We start from the raw sequence: 18,436 nt of genomic DNA, 5'->3' as shown, positions 1-18,436 counted from the left end.
TCAATTTATTTAAACCTTGTGGAGGGAGTGCAACAAACTGACTCTTGCAGTGGTTGTCATGTTGAAGATGTAGTTCACTTAGTTTCTAGAATGTAGGGGAGAAATGGGCAATCGCATTAAAATGTACAAATGTTTTTCTTTCATCTGGAGATGTATTATGAAGCAGGTCCTTCTGGCCCCCTGAGCTACACCACTCAGCAACCAATTTGTGTAACCTAGCCCAGTCACGGGGAAAAATTACAATGACCACCTAACTGGTATGTTTTTGGAATGTGGGTGGAAACTGGCAAACCTAGAGGAAACTCGCAGGAAGGATCTACAAACTTGCAGAGGACACCAGAATTGAACTGAATTTGGATGCTCCTGAGCTGCAATAACATCAACTGCTACACAACTATGACTGTTATGCTGTGCTTCATTCGCCTGTGATGTCCAAATACGGCATTCTGTTTGAAAAGGGCTCATCACTGAGCACATGAGTAAACAAAAACTTTCAGGTTTCAATCTTTCAAATTCTCTACTGGAGGTGATGGTTGTGATGCAGCTGGTGGTATCTAAATAACTCAAAATAAATTTCTAGATAGCCAAAAAATCCATCAATAGTCATAGTACAGAAACAAGCCATTTAGCCTAACTGGTCCATGCTTAACAATACTCCCATTTGAGCCAGTCCCACTTGCCCCATATCCTCTAAACCTTTCCTATTTAGTTCCTGTGTCTTTCAAACATTAATGTACCTCCCTCAACCACCCAAGTTTTCTTATTCCAAAGGACCACCCTGGGTGGGAAATTGTCACCTCAGTTCTGAGTAAACCTGTCCACTTTTGTGTGTGTGTGGTGTTTGTACAGTGCTCTTTGTCAACTACAGCTTGAGACTCTGTGGGTCAGGTAATGTCTTACAAGGAAATTGACATTTAACTTTTCATGTCAGCTGTCCATTCTATTTATTTTGTCATTGAAGGAAATCCTTGGGTTAGTATTAGTGTTTTGTTCAGATCCCACCTTTCCCATCCCTTTTATCCTTTAGCTATCTTTGCCTGTATCTCAGAAGTTTGCATCACATGCTACACTAGTTTACGTGGAACCTTGAGTTCATACGCTGTTTACAGCTATGCCCTATTTGAGTTTCTTTGGAGTAACTTGGAAAACAAAACCAAAATCTGTCTGAAGATGGTATTCTGCAGGAATGTGAATGGCAGGGGCAGCCTCAGTACTTCAATTTGGAGAGTGTACTATTGACAGTTGCTACTAGGAAAGTTGGTTTGACCCTTGCTTTAAAGGGTTTTTAAAAGTGAACTCCTGCTGGGTTGTAATAGCTGGTGAGGATGTGAAACCAGTGATGGTAGACATGAGGACTGGGAGCAGCAAGTCTTTAAACTTCTACTGCAAGCTTTGAAGTGCTTTCTCATCCTTTAATAACTGGAGAGATTTCTTATTTGATTCTTTCTTAACAAATTACTAATGTTCAGTACAAATGCTTTATTGTTGCTACTGTTACCTCAGTCAGCATGTACAACTCAGCCACAGCATGGCCAATACTCCATCCTGGTGAAATATAAAGTATTTGAAGATGGCTAGTCAATTTTTATACAGGAGATTACTGAGTGATAAAATAATATTACACTAATGTGCACCCTGTGAACTTGCCACTGTTTAAATTGAGCAAGTGTTTTTGGGACAATACTTCATCTAATTGTCAGACTGCTTTATAAGAGAAGTGGAATAATCGCATTGCCTAGCCTAATTATGCTATACTGATGGGAGGTGTATTAGCTGCACCAGTACTGATTGCTGCTGCTCAGGCTGCCAGTGTGATGTGTAGATGGTGTTTTTTTAACAAAGAGTGATTTTAATAGTCCAACTGAATTTTAGATAAAATTTGGATTCTCACTTAAATCAGCTTGGTTTGTACATTTAATCAACAATATTCTCAAGTGCTATCAAAGTGTTGAAACTGGTACCAAAGATGACCTTAAATCTTTAAGGTTTCTGGTGCATATAGCAAAACTGGAGATTAAATGATCTAAATCCCTGTGGTTTGCTTTAATTTATTGGGGCTGTGCATGTAATTGAATACAACCATAATGTGTCAATGAATTAAAAAAAATACCATTTCTTGTTAGAGCAAAAGAACATCATTCTGACACTTGCTGTAAACTATCACCAAGGTGACACTGAGGTAATCCTAATGTTGTGGTAGCATTGCACATGCTCTTAAAATTTGAGGTTCCCAACTTGGGGGTCCACAGACCCCGCAGTTCACGGTAGGGGTCCATGGCATAAAGTTGGGAACCCAGTGTTGGGGTTTGGCATAAGGTATGTGGCTTATTTCAATCAGTTGTTTTTTTTTCTCCTTTGGGTTGCATCAATGTAAAACTAGAATAAATCAAATGTCCATTTGGGACCTTGAGGTTTGTCTTGGACAAAATTCTGCAGGTACTGTAAACCTTGAGCAAGGCACAAAAAGCTGAAGGAACAGCAGGTCAGGAGGCATCTATGGAAGAGAAAGAACAGCTTGAAATGTCAACTGAGATCCTTAATCATTTTTTTTTTGCTGAGAAGAGATGTGGACTGATGAATTAACATGCATCTTCTTTAGTACCAAGTCAATTACTTGATATAAATTTGTTACAAGTTCTTGCCATAATTGTGTAAATTGTGAAGATGCTCAAATTTAGAAATTGTGAAGATTCTCCAATTTGGCATATTTTACCATGACATTATCTAACTTTGGTTTGCATAGATTTGCACCATGTATGATGGGAAATCCTGGTCTTTCCTGACCCATGATTGTTGGCAAATGATCTCCAGAAGTAGTTTGCTAATTGCCTTTTGGGCAATGTCTTTACAAGACGTGTGGCAAAGATGTGGATGTGACAAAGTTGTTTCCCATGATGGGGGAGTCTAGTACGAGAGGGCATGACTTAAGGATTGAAGGGTGCCCATTCAGAACAGAAATGTGAAGAAATTTTTTTTAGGGTGGTGAATCTATGGAATTTGTTGCCACGGGCAGCAGTGGAGGCCAAGTCATTGGGTGTACTTAAGGCAGAGATTGATAGGTATCTGAGTAGCCGGGGCATCAAAGGTTATGGTGAGAAGGTGGGGGAGTGGGACTAAATGGGAGAATGGATCAGCTCTTGATAAAAATGGTGGAGCAGACTCGATGAGCTGAATGGCCTACTTCTGCTCCTTTGTCTTGTGGACCCCAGCCATTATTAATACTCTTCAGAGATTTGCTGCATAACCAGGACTTGTGATGTACACCAGCTGCTCGTATGACCATCCACCTCCTGCTCCCATGGCTTCATGTGACCTGATTGCTGGTGTTTTGAGGTGGGGGGGGGGGGAGAGCCTAAGCAGGTGCTACACCTTGCCCAAAAGAGACCTGCAGGCCAGTAGAAATAAGCACCTTAAATCTCCTTTGGTAGAGACATGTCTCTACCCCAGAGTTGGCATGGATATACAAGAATTTTTGATACTAGCTCATACCACAGTAGGAATTTATGGAAGTTCCTTTTAGTCATTCTCTCATGGTTCTTGGTAGATATGTCGAGTCTCATAGGTGCTAATCTGATGAACTACTAAAGTAACCCATCCTGCTGTAGAGTTGATGGTTCCTGTTGGTAGCTAATGTCTCAGATGCTATTTAAGAACTCTTTATAATGTCATTGAACTTTAATCTTGCAGTGAACTATTCCTGTAGATTTCATACTGCAAAATCATTGAAGTGACATTGAATACCTTGAGGTAGTGTATGCATTTGTGTTCCTAGAACTGTGCTGAAAAATACAGTAGTTCTAGGCAGATGTCTATTATTGGGCTGGCTACAATGTTGGGCTCCTCATGGGATTTGGCAATTAACTTGGTACAAGTTATTATCGGACCAATAGTCACAATTGCAAGCGCTTTAGTATTTTAATTTTTCATTGGCTTTGAACGTTCACGATCTGGCCAAGGTTTTTAAACTCGTGTGCCATGTAGTATGACATAGGCAATCATAGTCTTCCATCTGTCTTTGATCTGAAGTTCTGAGCTCTTCAAAACTTGCCTGTACTACCTTGTGCAAATCTCAGTCATTATGTGGTACCAAATTAAGACACTGGATTTTCTGTTCACTTGACTAGAATGAACAAATTTAATAGTGGTGTTTTCTAAGATAAGGTAAAATGCATACTTAGTTTTGTGGCTGTAATGTACAAAAGTATAGAGTTAGTGCATATAATCCAATCAAAACATTGGTTAAGTACTGAGCCTCCTTTACTTTGAAAGGTCTAAAATTCTTGACAGCAGGTGCTGTATGACAAGAGTCTGCAAACCTGAAGCTGATTTCTCTCATCTGTGGGCACAACTCTTGGTGGAACATTTAAGTGCATCTTTATACCAATTCTGGAACTATCTGCATTGTATGAAGTGTTAATTGCTTTTCTGTTCCATTTGACTTTTTGAAAATATTTTTGGATGTGACTTAGCAACTAATTCTGTTTGCATGTCTCCTGCTGGCATCTAGATTTTTGAACTGCCTTTCATGACAGCAATAGGGAGAAAGACTTGTACATTCTATTGAAAACACATTGGTATAGATTTTTGTCCACCATACGCTTGTTTCAGTTTCAGAATCAGCCTTTGGAATCAATTAAGTGCAGAAGTGTATTCTTCAGTCCACCCAACCAATGTTGACATTTGTCCATTTACATAAATCCAATTTGCCTGCATATTGAGTCTATCATTTTGTGCTATGCTGACTTTTGTTTAAGCCTCTTACATATGCAGATTGTCAAGATTCCTCCATTGACTCTGACTGAGTTCCAGATATTGAATCTTAAATGTTGCTGGATAGAAATTAGTTTTCTGCCCCCCCCCCACCCCCATGTCCTCCTGTTTTATACCCCTAGTATGGGAAGAGATTGACAATCTTCATCAAAGCATCTTCTCCAGTCTTCTATATACCATATGTTCATCCATCGTCAATGTCGATGAGGACCTCGACAGCATTTGATGGTGTTAAGACTAGCACGTGATTTGGATTTAAGTGAGGGAGATTTGTACAGCATCTGCCTCACTCTCTTCTCAATTCCCATCTGGATCCAGTGGCAAGACAGTCGAGACAGCTGGAGATGGGACTAGGTGCAGTGGATGATGAGGACATCTTCTGTGTCTTGTCGTGCTCTACACGTTCCACGACGCTTGCAGAGACCGCCTTCTTGACTGTTGGACCTTCCATTGGTCTCGTCCGCTCAATCTGCTGGAGTCTGTCTTCACATGCTGGGATAGACAACTCTCTATCTCACAGGGTTTGAGACCCGTCGGCTACCCTCACCTGGTGTAGCTGGCTTGTTGAAGCCGTTACCCAGGGTGTGGCCACTGTCACATGCAAACAGCTACAGGGAGCCACAGGTGAGGGCTGAGTGCCAGGTGGGGACCAAAGGTGGACAAACTGCCTGAAAAGGACGTGACATGTTCCCCCACCAGAGACGCTAACCCCTCCCTGACACCCTGTACACCCTAGTCTTCTGTACTATAGTCTTCTATACTATTACCTGGAGTGAAAGGAGATGAGGAACGATTTAAAAGAACCCAGTCTATCCAATCTTTCCATAACTCTGGTCTTCCATCCTCTCAAATCCCAGTGAATCTGCTCTCTGGTTCAGTGCTGCCACGTTCTTCCTATAGTGTAGACATGAGCTGCACAATACAAAGCCAGGTATATGGCATTTTTTGTAAAGGTGCAAAGATCTTGAATTTTATGTATACTGATCTAGATGCCATGGTGCATATGCCACTTAATACTGCTTTCAGCAAATTGTGCTTGAGCAAAGGTCCCCATTACAGACATTCACTAGCAACCCACCATTTACTGTGCATGTATAACTAGGTTTGGACTACACATTGTGCAACAGAATCCTAAAGTGTATCACTGGTAATTTGTTGGGATTAAAATTCTAACTGCATTCAATTCTCCATTTCTAATCCCCATTAACAGGTATACCCTTCACAATTCTCCACTTCTAATGTGCTCAGCCAAAATAAAAGTGGGGGGGGGGGGGGTATTGCTGACAGGTCTCGAGCTCCCAAACTAATGTATTGAAATTGTCAGTCAACTGAAGTGCTAATACTGTGTAATGTTCTGATTGACTATAGTCTGCATGGAGTCCTGATGGAAGGTAAGGTGCTGTTCCTAAAGTTTTCACTGGGGCTACCTTCAGCAACAATACCTAGACTGTTCCAGGTGATAAATGATAAACAGTCTGCAGATGCTTGGAATCCAAAGCAGCACAAAATACTGGAGGAACTCGGCATCTATGAACTAATCAGAATGGTTTAGCAAACCAGTCAACCAACTAGTTTTTAGCCTATCCAAAGCAGCTGTCCAATTTCAAAGTTGTGTTGTGATGCAAGAATGTTTTCCATATTGGAAAGAGGTCTAATGATGGTCTTGCCTCCTAATGAAGCATGAAGCAGACCTGTTTGGGAGATTTTAGTAACATTGTGGTTGGGGAATTGGTGGGAAGTAGAAGAGATTTTATCCTCTACCTTTTGTTGCCATCACCAGAGCCTTAATTTCATGCAAATTATGAAACTGCTAGATAACAGTGGACTTCCAGCTTAAAAATTGAAATTGCCACGTTTCCTCGGCTGTCACTTCCAAAACTCAGCATAGAAAGTTACCTTTGCTGCTTGCTCATTGCTGTTCTAATTGAATCACTTGTTATTACCATTACTATCTGTAAAGGCTGAGCAAGACTTGGAAAGGAATATAGATAGCACAATGGTGTAGCTAGTAGAGCTGCTGTTTCATGGCTCTAGTGGTCCAGATGAGATCCATGATACCAAATGTACTTGGATTCTGAGTTTGCTTTGACTAGGTGCACTGATTTTACTGCAAAGGCACAGAAATTGGTGGGTTAGTTGGCCACTAAATTCTGATTATTAATGGCAGTTACGCTAATGAGCTGGCATCCACACTGGACTTTGAGGCAGATGATTTGGAGCTTGAATCCAACCAGGTCCCAAGCTGGACAGCAGTATCAGCGCAGAAGGGCCTGGCAATCTATTTCCATATCTGTCCACGAAAACCCTAAGGACATCTACTCTAATCATAGGGCTGCAGTAACTCGACGGCACTGAACAACAGCAGTAATGTAGGATTAGTTGGTTCACGTGGACTTAGAGCAAATGACCTATCTGTACTCCATGGCAATGGAACTGGGGGTAAGCTTCCCTAATGTACTTCTAACAATTGCTGGTTATCATCACCTTGAGCAGGCTTGTGAAATGTCAGGCTTAATCAGTAGATGGCACCTAGAGATGGGATGTCAACCTGACAAAGGCTCAACGCAAACTAGGTTATTAGACCAAGGTGATTCGACAGCCAGACTATCAGATTTATACAGCAGCACCATTGAGTGTCCTGGCCAGATTCATCACCATCTGGTCCAAGAGTTGCAAGGCATGTGACCGCAAGACCTGACCAAAGTATTGATCCTCTTGGCAATCCTCGTCAGTCCCCCTTCCACCCATTACAGATATTTATCAGGAGTACTGCACATGCAGGTCCGTTAGCATTGTCAGTGACCACTGTCTGTCCAATCTTTAACCACCCTTACAATTGGGCAAGAGGTACAGTAGCATTAGGAGAAGGACCCTTAGGATGGGAGAGGGCTTCTTCCCCACCAGGCTGTGAGACTACTGAACTCCCTGGCACCATCCATGTCTCCATTTGTGGTAAGATTACCTTGTGTGTGAGTTGTGTACTGGAGCATCTTGTGCTGGAGGAACATTGTCACTCATGCATTTACACACATACTGCCAAATAAAATAAACTTGGACTGAGACATTAAACTGCAGATGCTGGAATCTTGAGTAGCAGTTTGTTGGAACCTGGTTCTGATGCAGGGTTTTGGCCTGAATAATCAGTTCCTTTCCTTCCACTACCGTGCTTGGTCGTGAAAGGTGATTGAGAAACTCGCAAGTTGAAGATGTACTGGATATTCTAAGTGGTGAGTACCTCAAATTCACTACTCGGAGTAGTGACTGAGGAAGGTTTGATGGAAGCACTTGTAAGTAAGACTTGGAAAGGAATATAGATAGCAGAATGGCTTCCAAGCACTTGGAAGTACACAAGTGAAGAGAATGGAGGTGTTTGGACCGTGTGTAGTCAGATGAATTGGTTTAATTTGGTCATATTAGGAACAACATTATGGAATAAAGGACTTGTTGTGTCTGTTCCATTTCCATAAACAGTGAACAGAACTTGAGTATATACCTGTGTGTCAGTGAGGCTGAAGAATTCCTGTTGACAGGTGGCGGTTATGCGGAAAGGCATGGGGACTCTATCCCTATCAGCAATACACGAGGAGATGGTAGAGTGCAGCATTGACAAATTGGAAGATAAGAATGATTTTTGTCATGACGAGGGATTTCAGAAGCTTGTGACATTTTCTGACTTTCAGTAATACTGATGCTAATTTCTCCATTTCTCTTTATGGGGATGTCAGTTTAATGTCAGCTCTCAGCTGACATTTTCCTGGCTTGTTACTTGGCATACTTGCGCTCAAATGGAAATGGCACCTATTCCAGGCCAGCTTCTCCTGCCTTATCAAGTTAAATAATTTGCAACTGCGTGTTACCAAATTCCTCTGCCATTTTAAGTTGCTGCTCTGCTATAAACTGTTGCTAGCTGGGTCTATTTTTAAAAAAAAAAAAAAAAAAAAAAAAATTGTTTCATTTTGGCTTGCTATTATAGCAGAAACTTAAGTTTAAATCATGAAACTTGGAAGTTCTATTTTTGCAGCTGGTTGTGGTGTAGGTAATATTTTGGGGAGACTTTTATGAATAGGGACACTTCTATCTATTCTACTGGAAACAAAGTACATTGTTCACTTTAAATTGTATGCAAATATGGATTGTGCTTTAGTTGTAAGTAATGTGCCTATTTTCTGCAGGGAGAGCGTGTTGGAGGAAATTAAATCACTTCATTGTTTCCAGAAAGTGTTTTGGCTCTTTAAGCATGGTGATAGAACCACGTACTCATTGTTAAATGCCAAATTTTGAGTAATGGAAATTTGTAGGCAGCTATAAAATTGAATGTACTTTGCCATTTGAAGATATCTTAAAAACTTCTGCTTTGAAAATTCTCAATTGTTCTGCATCTTTGTTCAATACTTTATGAAATCTAAGAACCTTTGTGCAGAATAATTTCAAACAATTGCCAAAATGACAGGAAGTTCAGATATTAAATGCTCGTGTATTTACTACTGTATTTGAAGGAGCTAAAACTGGAATTTCCTGACAAGCAACTGACTTGTTCTCTTTAGCAGACAGGAAATTTGTGTTCTTGCTTTGAAAGCATAAACAGTTCAAATTTGTTTTCAAGGGCAAAGGAGGATCTTTGTGGTGACTTTGATTGGCTGCTGATTTGTCCAGTCCTATGCTGGTCGAAATTAGAAGATGTATTCACAAGTGGGATGATATTTGATAATCCTTGGTGCTTCGATTACTGCCTCTGCAATGACAGAATATAGTGTTCAGTGTTTTGCAAGCAGCCATGTCAAGAGTTTTCAGATGGGCTTTCTGTGATTAAGATTTGTTTTCCGAAGAGTAGAGATGAGCTTGTATGCACGGCGAGTGACATTGCCTGCAATCACTCCACTTGTCCTGCAAAAACGGGTAAGATATTTTGGTATTTGTTCAATATCCTTGTTCTAATCTACCAGGCTCCAGTGCTTAAATACAGTATTCAGAAGTGTACCCTTGAGCTAACTCCTTAACTATTTGAAGACCGAGAGCTTTGCAATTTGTGGAATTTTAAGTTTAATTCTCAATTTTGTTGCAACTCAAGAACAAAAGTAATATCAGATTTTATGAAGTGTTTAACTTCAGTTTTTAGTGTTCAGTTACAACATCAGAGAAGCTGAGTTCCAGTGCATGAGAAACATTTGTAAGGACTGGGATGAATTTTCTGATCTGACCTAAGTTTGAAGACTTTATGCTTAGTTGTTCTGGAGAATTTGAAGCCTGTGCAAATCAGCAGCACAGATATCAAATCAATGCACAATTGACAATGCTTCATTGAGGGAGACAGTGGGTAAATGTACTTTTGGCTACTGAATGCAGGTAAGAGATTAAGTAAATCAGTTATTGGTAGCCACGCAGTATATGGTCAGGCTGCTTCTATTTTAAGGCACTAATATGACACCACTTTCATTGTTGGCAAGATTGAGCACCCCCTATTGGTCAAAGATAGAAATGCCAGATTCTAATACAAACTTTTCCTGTTATTTATCACTACTTTCATGAAAAATTGACATCTATTTACACTTTTGATCAAAAGCTTTGAATTTTTGGTGCAATGTACCATAGAATGTTCTGCTAGCCTGTCTGTTAATTTTGATGTATTTCAAGATTTCACTTCATGGAAAAGTTGTGTAAATGCTAGAGCAACTGACAGAATTGTAATTTGCTATACTCAAATCTAGTTTTGCTGTGAGATAGCTATTGTATCTGACACCAGACCATGACAAGATCCTAACTATTTGTCAATGTGAACAAATTTACTATGGTTTGTGACTAAGTGAGATTTGTTGTGGTAGATTTGCTACAAAAAGTATTTGCTGTTACTTTTTTGGGTTGAATTGGTTAAATGTTAATTTGTGAACAAGATTTCTAAACTAAAATTGTGCAAGTTATGAAGATGTGGGATTAATAAGGTTAGATTTACTTCCCACAAGTGACCAATGCAGAGTTACAATTTCAGGACAAACACGAGGAAATCTGCAGATGCTGGAATTACAAGCAACACATAAAATTGACGAAGGGTCTTGGCCCAAAACGTCGACTGTACCTCTTCCTATAGATACTGCCTGGCCTGCTGCGTTCACCAGCAATTTTTGTGTTGCTTGTTATTTCAGGACAATGTCCTTTTCATCAGACTTCACAAACTTCCTGCATGTATCCATTGTGTAATATATAGTATTAAGTGCTGCATCAGGCATGTGTTGATCCAAGAACAAGATCTATTGATGCCAATGAAGCTAATTTTAGTAACAATTACTAGAAAATGCTGGAGGGGGAAACTTGATGAACAAATCAGGTTAAGATTCTGCAGATGCTGCGAATTCGAAGCAACACACAATGCTAGAGGAACTCAGCAAGTCAGGCAGCATCTATGGAAATGAATAAACAATCAAAGACATGGCCTGAAATGTTGACTGTTTATTAATTTCCATAATTGTTGAATGACCCCAGTTCCTCTTGCATTTATTACTTTGAATTGAGCAGCCCTGGAGATCAGTGGCTATTAGGAATATTTAAGCCCTAACAAATGATGGAAAAGAGTTGGTAGGCAAAACTGGCCCATCTTGATGCAGATAGTTATCTAAAGTTCTCATTGTTCCAGATGTCTGGTCTGCTTGTTGTTCAAGCCTGTCTTGTATGATTTCAATTGAGAATCCAATCTAAATTTAGCAGCTATTAACAGATGACTTGTGTTTCGGTTGGGTGTGGGCAAGATGAGTAGCAGAATACTTCTATTTTGTTCCCCCTCTCTCTTGTGGTGTGCACTAGTGATGCAAGAATAAAGTTTGTGGAATCCACGAGTTTGAGACTGAGAACAAGTTACTTTTGTTCCTTTTGATTTTTACAGTTGTGCTTTGTCTTGTCATGTAGACATAATAAATGAAAATTAGTGTATAGATGTGTTGAAATAGGTGGATATGCAGTAAAGTTTGGCTCCATATACCTTGAGTCTTTTGCGCTAGTACTCATTGTTTCCACTCCACAATGATTTCCACGTTCAGCTGAGATTTTTCACATTACCAGGGGAAGTCTGCACAGTGAGTCAACTGATTTTGCCTTTTAGGCATTCTGAAACAGCTGCCTGGAGCAGTGATTTCCAATCATTAGTTTCCCAAATGACTGGTTTTGGCTCAAATGGAAATGAGATTTTAAATTGCTGCAGGCCTATTTACTAGTGGGTGAAATTGGAATTGGTTTTGGACGGGTGTAAATGAAAAATCAGGTCTTGTGTGTAAGCATTCTCGCTTCTTTTCCAAAGAATATTTTTGAAATTTCACACTTGACACTGTGACGGGGTCCTGAATTACGTCCATGAACTGTGTTGGATTACCCTTATTAACTGTGCTTTTGAAAACGGAGAGAGAGTTATTCAACACCAACTTGTTTGTAAAAGAGAGACGAAGACTAACTGTTGGGCTGTCACTTTAAAGCACTGGAAGTAACTTTTGGATTTCTGCTGAGTTGGAGACAGCACTGTGCAGTTCATAAGTTGCTATGGTGACCGAGGGCGTTATTTAATGGACAATTGATGTTATGATTTTCGGCAGGTTGTTGATACTTCTCAAGGACTTTTGCCTGCTTGAATTTCTTGCACAGAGGAAGGAGGAGTTATTTGAGAGATAGTTGATGCTCAGCACCGGAAGATAAAATAGGTCAGATGATATAGACCTCAGACACATGTTTTGGACACTGAGCATTGTTGTGCCTGCAGGAAAAAGTGGGTTTTGGAGGATCGATCAGGTGGATCGATCCATCGCTCTTGCAGTGGAAGGAGGAAAAGGGTTGACTGGTGGGGAGTTGTCCATGTGTCCACCCTCGCCTGGGGGATAGCTCCATCACAGAAAACCAGTCCCCTTTGTTAAAGTCACAATCGGTGACTTTTAAAGGATTTTGAAGGACAACGAGAAGATCAGCGTCAGCTCACCTGAAGACTCAAATCTCTCCCTCTCACTGTCTCTCTTCCCATCACTACTCAACTCAATACCACGAACTGAACTTTACTCATCATTGTAAGACTGCATCTTTTTACCCCTAGACTTAAAGAAGCTTGGTTTTTCATACATGTATTTCCACACTTACTGATATACTTGTGTGTGTATATATAAAATCATTGCTAACCTGTTTGATTTAACTACATTTATATTACTGTATTGCATAGTTACTAATAAATATTAGTTTATAGCAATACTGGACTCAAGTGTTTTCTATTTCTGCTGGTTCTTTATTCCTGTCACGGGGTACATAACAACATGCACACATTTACCTGTGATGTACCGGCAAGCATTGGAACTTGGTTTTACTGTTGGCTCCCAAATCAGTTTTTGCACAAGTTGCCCTGCAATGCAGTCCTCTTAAGAAACGATGAAAATGTTCCTATCAACTTTTCTCCAAAGAATGGGAGTTAATTTCATGACATAAGACCATAAGACAAAGGAGCAGAAGTAGGCCATTCGGCCCATCGAGTCTGCTCCACCATTTTATCATAAGCTGATCCATTCTCCTATTTAGTCCCACTCCCCTGCCTTCTCACCATAACCTTTGATGCCCTGGCTACTCAGATACCTATCAATCTCTGCCTTAAATACACCCAATGACTTGGCCTCCACTGCTGCCCGTGGCAACAAATTCCATAGATTCACCACCCTCTGACTAAAAAAATTTCTTCGCATTTCTGTTCTGAAAGGGCGCCCTTCAATCCTTAAGTCATGCCCCCTCGTACTAGACTCCCCCATCATGGGAAACAACTTTGCCACATCCACTCTGTCCATGCCTTTCAACATTTGAAATGTTTCTGAGGTCTCCCCTCATTCTTCTAAACTCCAAGGAATACAGTCCAAGAGCGGACAAATGTTCCTCATATGTTAACCCTCTCATTCCCTGAATTATTCTAGTGAATCTTCTCTGTACCCTCTCCAACATCAGCACATCCTTTCTTAAATAAGGAGACCAAAACTGCCCACAGTACTCCAAGTGAGGTCTCACCAGTGCCTTATAGAGCCTCAACATCACATCCCTGCTCCTATGCTCTATTCCTCTAGAAATGAATGCCAACATTGCATTCGCTGCCTTCACTACTGACTCAACCTGGAGGTTAACTTTAAGGGTATCCTGTACGAGGACTCCCAAGTCCCGTTGCATCTCAGAACTTTGAATTCTTTCCCCATTTAAATAATAGTCTGCCCGTTTATTTTTTTTCTGTCAAAGTGCATAACCATACACTTTCCAACATTGTACTTCATTTGCCGCTTCTCTGTCCATTCTTCCAATCTATCCAAGTCTCTCTGCAGACTCTCTGTTAATAGGTTGTTCAAATGTTAATCCTCTGCAGGATGGTCAAATCCATAATTGCACAATTTAAAAATGAATTACCAGCCAGTTTCACATGTCATACCGAGTCTCCTGTGCAAACAATTGTGATATCTGGATAGTTGTACTATTACTATAGTGAATGCTATACAAGACCATAAATGCATTTTCTGACAGTTCTTGCCTTCAGGAAGTCTCAGCATATAATAATAAAAAAAAAAAAAAATTCAGTTTTCCATTTTGAAGGATTCCCTGAGCCCTTCAACACTATGACATGACTACTTGACTGTTCTGTAAGAGGGTTATTATGTGATGGGTTGAAATTGAGGATGTGCTGGTGTAATATGCTGGATTAAAAATAATGAAATTCAGCATTAAATTGCTATTTTGTCAAGTTTCAAATAACCATATAACATATAACCATATAACAATTACAGCATGGAAACAGGCCATCTCAGCCCTTCTAGTCTGTGCCGACCTCTTACTCTCACCTAGTCCCACCAACCTGCACTCGGCCCATAACCCTCCATTCCATCCCTGTCCATATATCTATCCAATTTAACTTTAAATGGCATCGAACTTGCTTCAACCATTTCTGCTGGAAGCTCATTCCACACAGCTTCCACTCTGAGTAGAGAAGTTACCCCTACATTGTTGTCCTTTAACTCTCAACTCATGTCCTCTTGTTTGAATCTTTCCCCCACTCTCAATGGGAAAAGCCTATCCATGTCAATTCTATCTACCCCCCCCCCCCCCCCCAACCTTCTATGCTTCAAAGAATAATGACCCAACTTGTTCAACCTTTCTCTGTAACTTAGGAGATGAAATTCAGGCAACATTTCTAGTAAATCTCCTCTGTACTCTCTCAATTTTATTGAGATGTTTCCTATAATTTGGTGACCAGAACTGTACACAATACTCCAAATTTGGCCTTATATAATTTCAACATTACATCCCAACTCCTATACTCAATGCTCTGATTTATAAAGGCCAGCAAACCAAAAGCTTTCACCACTCTATCCACATGAGATTCCACCTTCAGGGAACTATGCACCATTATTCCTAGATCCCTCTGCATTCTCCAATTTCCTGCCATTTGCCATGTATGTCCTATTTTGATTAGTCCTACCAAAATGTAACACCTCATTTTTCAGCATTAAACTCCATCTGCCATCTTTCATCCCACTCTTCTAACTGGACTAAATATCTCTGCAAGCTTTGAAAACCTACTTCATTATCCACAACTCCACCTATCTTAGTATCATCTGCATACTTACTCATCCAATTATCATCCATTAATGTATATAACAAACAACATTAGACCCAGTACAGATCCCTGAGGCACACCACTCGACACTGTCCTCCAATCTGGCACACAGTTATCCACCACTACTCTCTGGAGTCTTCCATCCAGCTACTGCTGAATCCATTTTACTACTTCAATATTAATACCTAACGATTGAACCTTCCTAACTAACCTTCCATGTGGAACCTTTTCAAAGGCCTTACTGAAGTCCATATAGACAATATCCACTGCTTTACCCTTGTTAACTTTCCTAGTAACCTCTTCAAAAAAATTCAGTAAGATTTGTCAAAAATAACCTTCCATGCATAAATCCATGTTGATAGTTACTAATCAGACCCTGTCTCTCCAGATAATTATATATACCATCTCTAAGAATACTTTCCATCAATTTACCCACTACTGACGTCAAACTCACAGGCTGATAATTGCTAGGTTTACTGTTAGAACCCTTTTTAAACAATGGAAGAACATGAGCAATACGCTAATCCTCCGGCACCATCCCAGTTTCTAATGACATTTGAAATATTTCTGTCCGAGCCCCTGCTATTTCCACATTTCCACAAATAAGTGACATTTCTGAGGTACCATAGCTAATTTTTTACCCCACTTGACTGAATATCAAAGTGTGCAATTAAAGTGTTAACCTTTCTATGGGTTAATATTTTAACTTGGCATGTTTGACAGGTTTGGTGCATGGAGTTATTGTGGCTCATCTGTAAGTGTTCAATTTAAGATCTAATGATCAGCTTTGCTTATGGATTGATAAACTGAGGCTGCTTTCCCTTTTTCCTCTTGCTTACAATCCTTGCACTTGATATTTCCCAACGTCTCTCCTCAAACATCCAATTGCCTACTGAGAATTGATCCTTCTAGTCTTTGGACTGGGCTCCAGATCAGAAATGCTGCTTCCACCTAATACACAGTTAAAACATGCTACCAAGAGGCCCAAGGTGAAATGTTTTTGGTCTGTTAGTAAGGGGCCACTGGATTACTAATTTACCTTGAACCCCTTATTCACATTAATGCCCACAGCTGAAAGTTGGCACTTTTTTTTTTTTTTTTTGCTGGTATCTAGAAGCTAATGCATGCAGTGCAGAAATATTTCTCTATAAAGAAGTCATTCCAATTACATAGCATTATTTCAAACAGAAGATTTTCAAAAGTTTAGGTGTCACTTATGTTATTTTTGATTCATTCCTGTAAAATTAAGGAATGTAAAACCACTAAATCTATCAGAAGCAACTAGATTGCAAACACCGCGGAACTCGGTTTTGATCTTAAATCTTTGGTTGGGAAATTTAACCTTGACATAATTTAATCCACTGAGCATTAACCCAAATTTGGAATTAAAATCTGACCAGCTAGAAAGAAAACAAATGTCAAATGGTGATTTGACTTCAGGTGGCTCCTTGTGGAAATTATTTTGCTGTTAATATTGCCAATGAGCAACTGCAAATTTAAATTTGGGGCTTCTAGCAGCAAATACACTGGAACACTGAGCAGAAACCTGCAGCGGGTCTCTGTTTGAATCATAAAGATTGTAGCTCCCTTAACATTAAATCAGCCAGGCCATTCTGAATACCTGCCCTTCAGTCTTCAGGCAAGTTTAAGCTTTTGTGGTTGAGTTCTGAAGAAGTCATGACCAGAAATATAGACTCCATAGTCTTGTTTCCCTAGATGCTGCCTGACCTAAGTCCCTGCAGCATCTTGTTAATTTTTGGATTTCTAGCATCCACCAAATTTCTTGGGTTAAGACTCGCCTGTCTAATGTCTTAAGATCTAATTCCAGTGTTTTGCTGCTGTACTTCATCAGTTTTTTTAATGGTGATATTAGAGAAACTGATCCCTGAATTTTAAAGTACAATAGAAACCATAGAAAAACTACAGCACAGAAACAGGCCTTTTGGCCCTTCTTGGCTGTGCCGAACCATTTTCTGCCTAGTCCCACTGACCTGCACACAGACCATATCCCTCCATACACCTCCCATCCATGTATCTGTCCAATTTATTCTTAAATGTTAAAAAAGAACACACATTTACCACCACGTCTGGCAGCTCATTCCACACTCCCACCACTCTGTGTGAAGAAGCTTCCCCTAATGTTCCCTTTACACTTTTCCCCCTTCACCCTTAACCCATGTCCTCTGGGTTTTTTTTTTCTCTCCTAGCCTCATTGGAAAAAGCCTGCTTGCATTCACTCTATATATACCCATCATAATTTTATATACCTCTATCAAATCTCCCCTCATTCTTCTACGCTCCAGGGAATGAAGTCCTAACCTATTCAACCTTTCTCTGCAACTCAGTTTCTCAAGTCCCGGCAACATCCTTGTAAACCTTCTCTGCACTCTTTCAACCTTATTTATATCCTTCCTGTAATTTGGTGATCAAGAACTGAACACAATATTCCAGATTCGGCCTCACCAATGCCTTATACAACCTCATCATAACATTCCAGCTCTTATACTCAATACTTTGATTAATAAAGGCCAAAGTACCAAAAGCTCTCTTTACGACCCTATCTACCTGTGACACCACTTCTAGGGAATTTTGTCTCTGTATTCCCAGATTCCTCTGTTCTACTGCACTCCTCAGTGCCTTACCATTTACCCTGTATGTTCTACCTTGGTTTGTCCTTCCAAAGTGCAATACCTCACACTTGTTATTAAACTCCATCTGCCATTTTTCAGCCCATTTTTCCAGCTGGTCCAAATCCCTCTGCAAGTTTTGAAAACCTTCCTCACTGTCCACTACACCTCCAATCTTTGTATCATCAGCAAATTTGCTGATCCAATTTACCACATTATCATCCAGATCATTGATATAGATGACAAATAACAATGGACCCAGCACTGATCCCTGTGGCACATCACTAGTCACAGGCCTCCACTCTGAGAAGCAATTCTCTACTACCACTCTTTGGCTTCTTCCATTGAGCCAATGTCTAATCCAATTTACCACCTTTCCATGTACACCTAGCGACTGAATTTTCCTAACTAACCTCCCATGCGGGACCTTAGTTTGGGCCTC

At 40.2% G+C, this 18,436-nt stretch overlaps 1 protein-coding gene across 2 annotated transcripts in view; it reads left to right on the top strand.

Annotated features, from left to right (window-relative positions):
* Positions 1–9,473: 9,473 nt before the first annotated feature.
* The window catches only part of grb14 (growth factor receptor-bound protein 14), a 109,968-nt gene continuing 101,005 nt past the window's right edge, over positions 9,474–18,436 (top strand). For both annotated transcript variants that reach the window (XM_072262033.1, XM_072262032.1), the window contains exon 1: positions 9,474–9,666. In XM_072262033.1, coding sequence (XP_072118134.1) covers positions 9,604–9,666 — 63 coding nt within the window. In that variant the 5' untranslated portion in view covers positions 9,474–9,603. The remainder of the gene's footprint in view (positions 9,667–18,436) is intronic.

The sequence above is a fragment of the Mobula birostris genome, chromosome 6 (genome assembly GCF_030028105.1).
Source record: "Mobula birostris isolate sMobBir1 chromosome 6, sMobBir1.hap1, whole genome shotgun sequence".
Lineage (NCBI taxonomy): Eukaryota > Metazoa > Chordata > Chondrichthyes > Myliobatiformes > Myliobatidae > Mobula > Mobula birostris.
The sequence above is the reverse complement of the archived record's forward strand: the minus strand, read 5'-3'. Positions and strand labels throughout refer to the sequence as shown.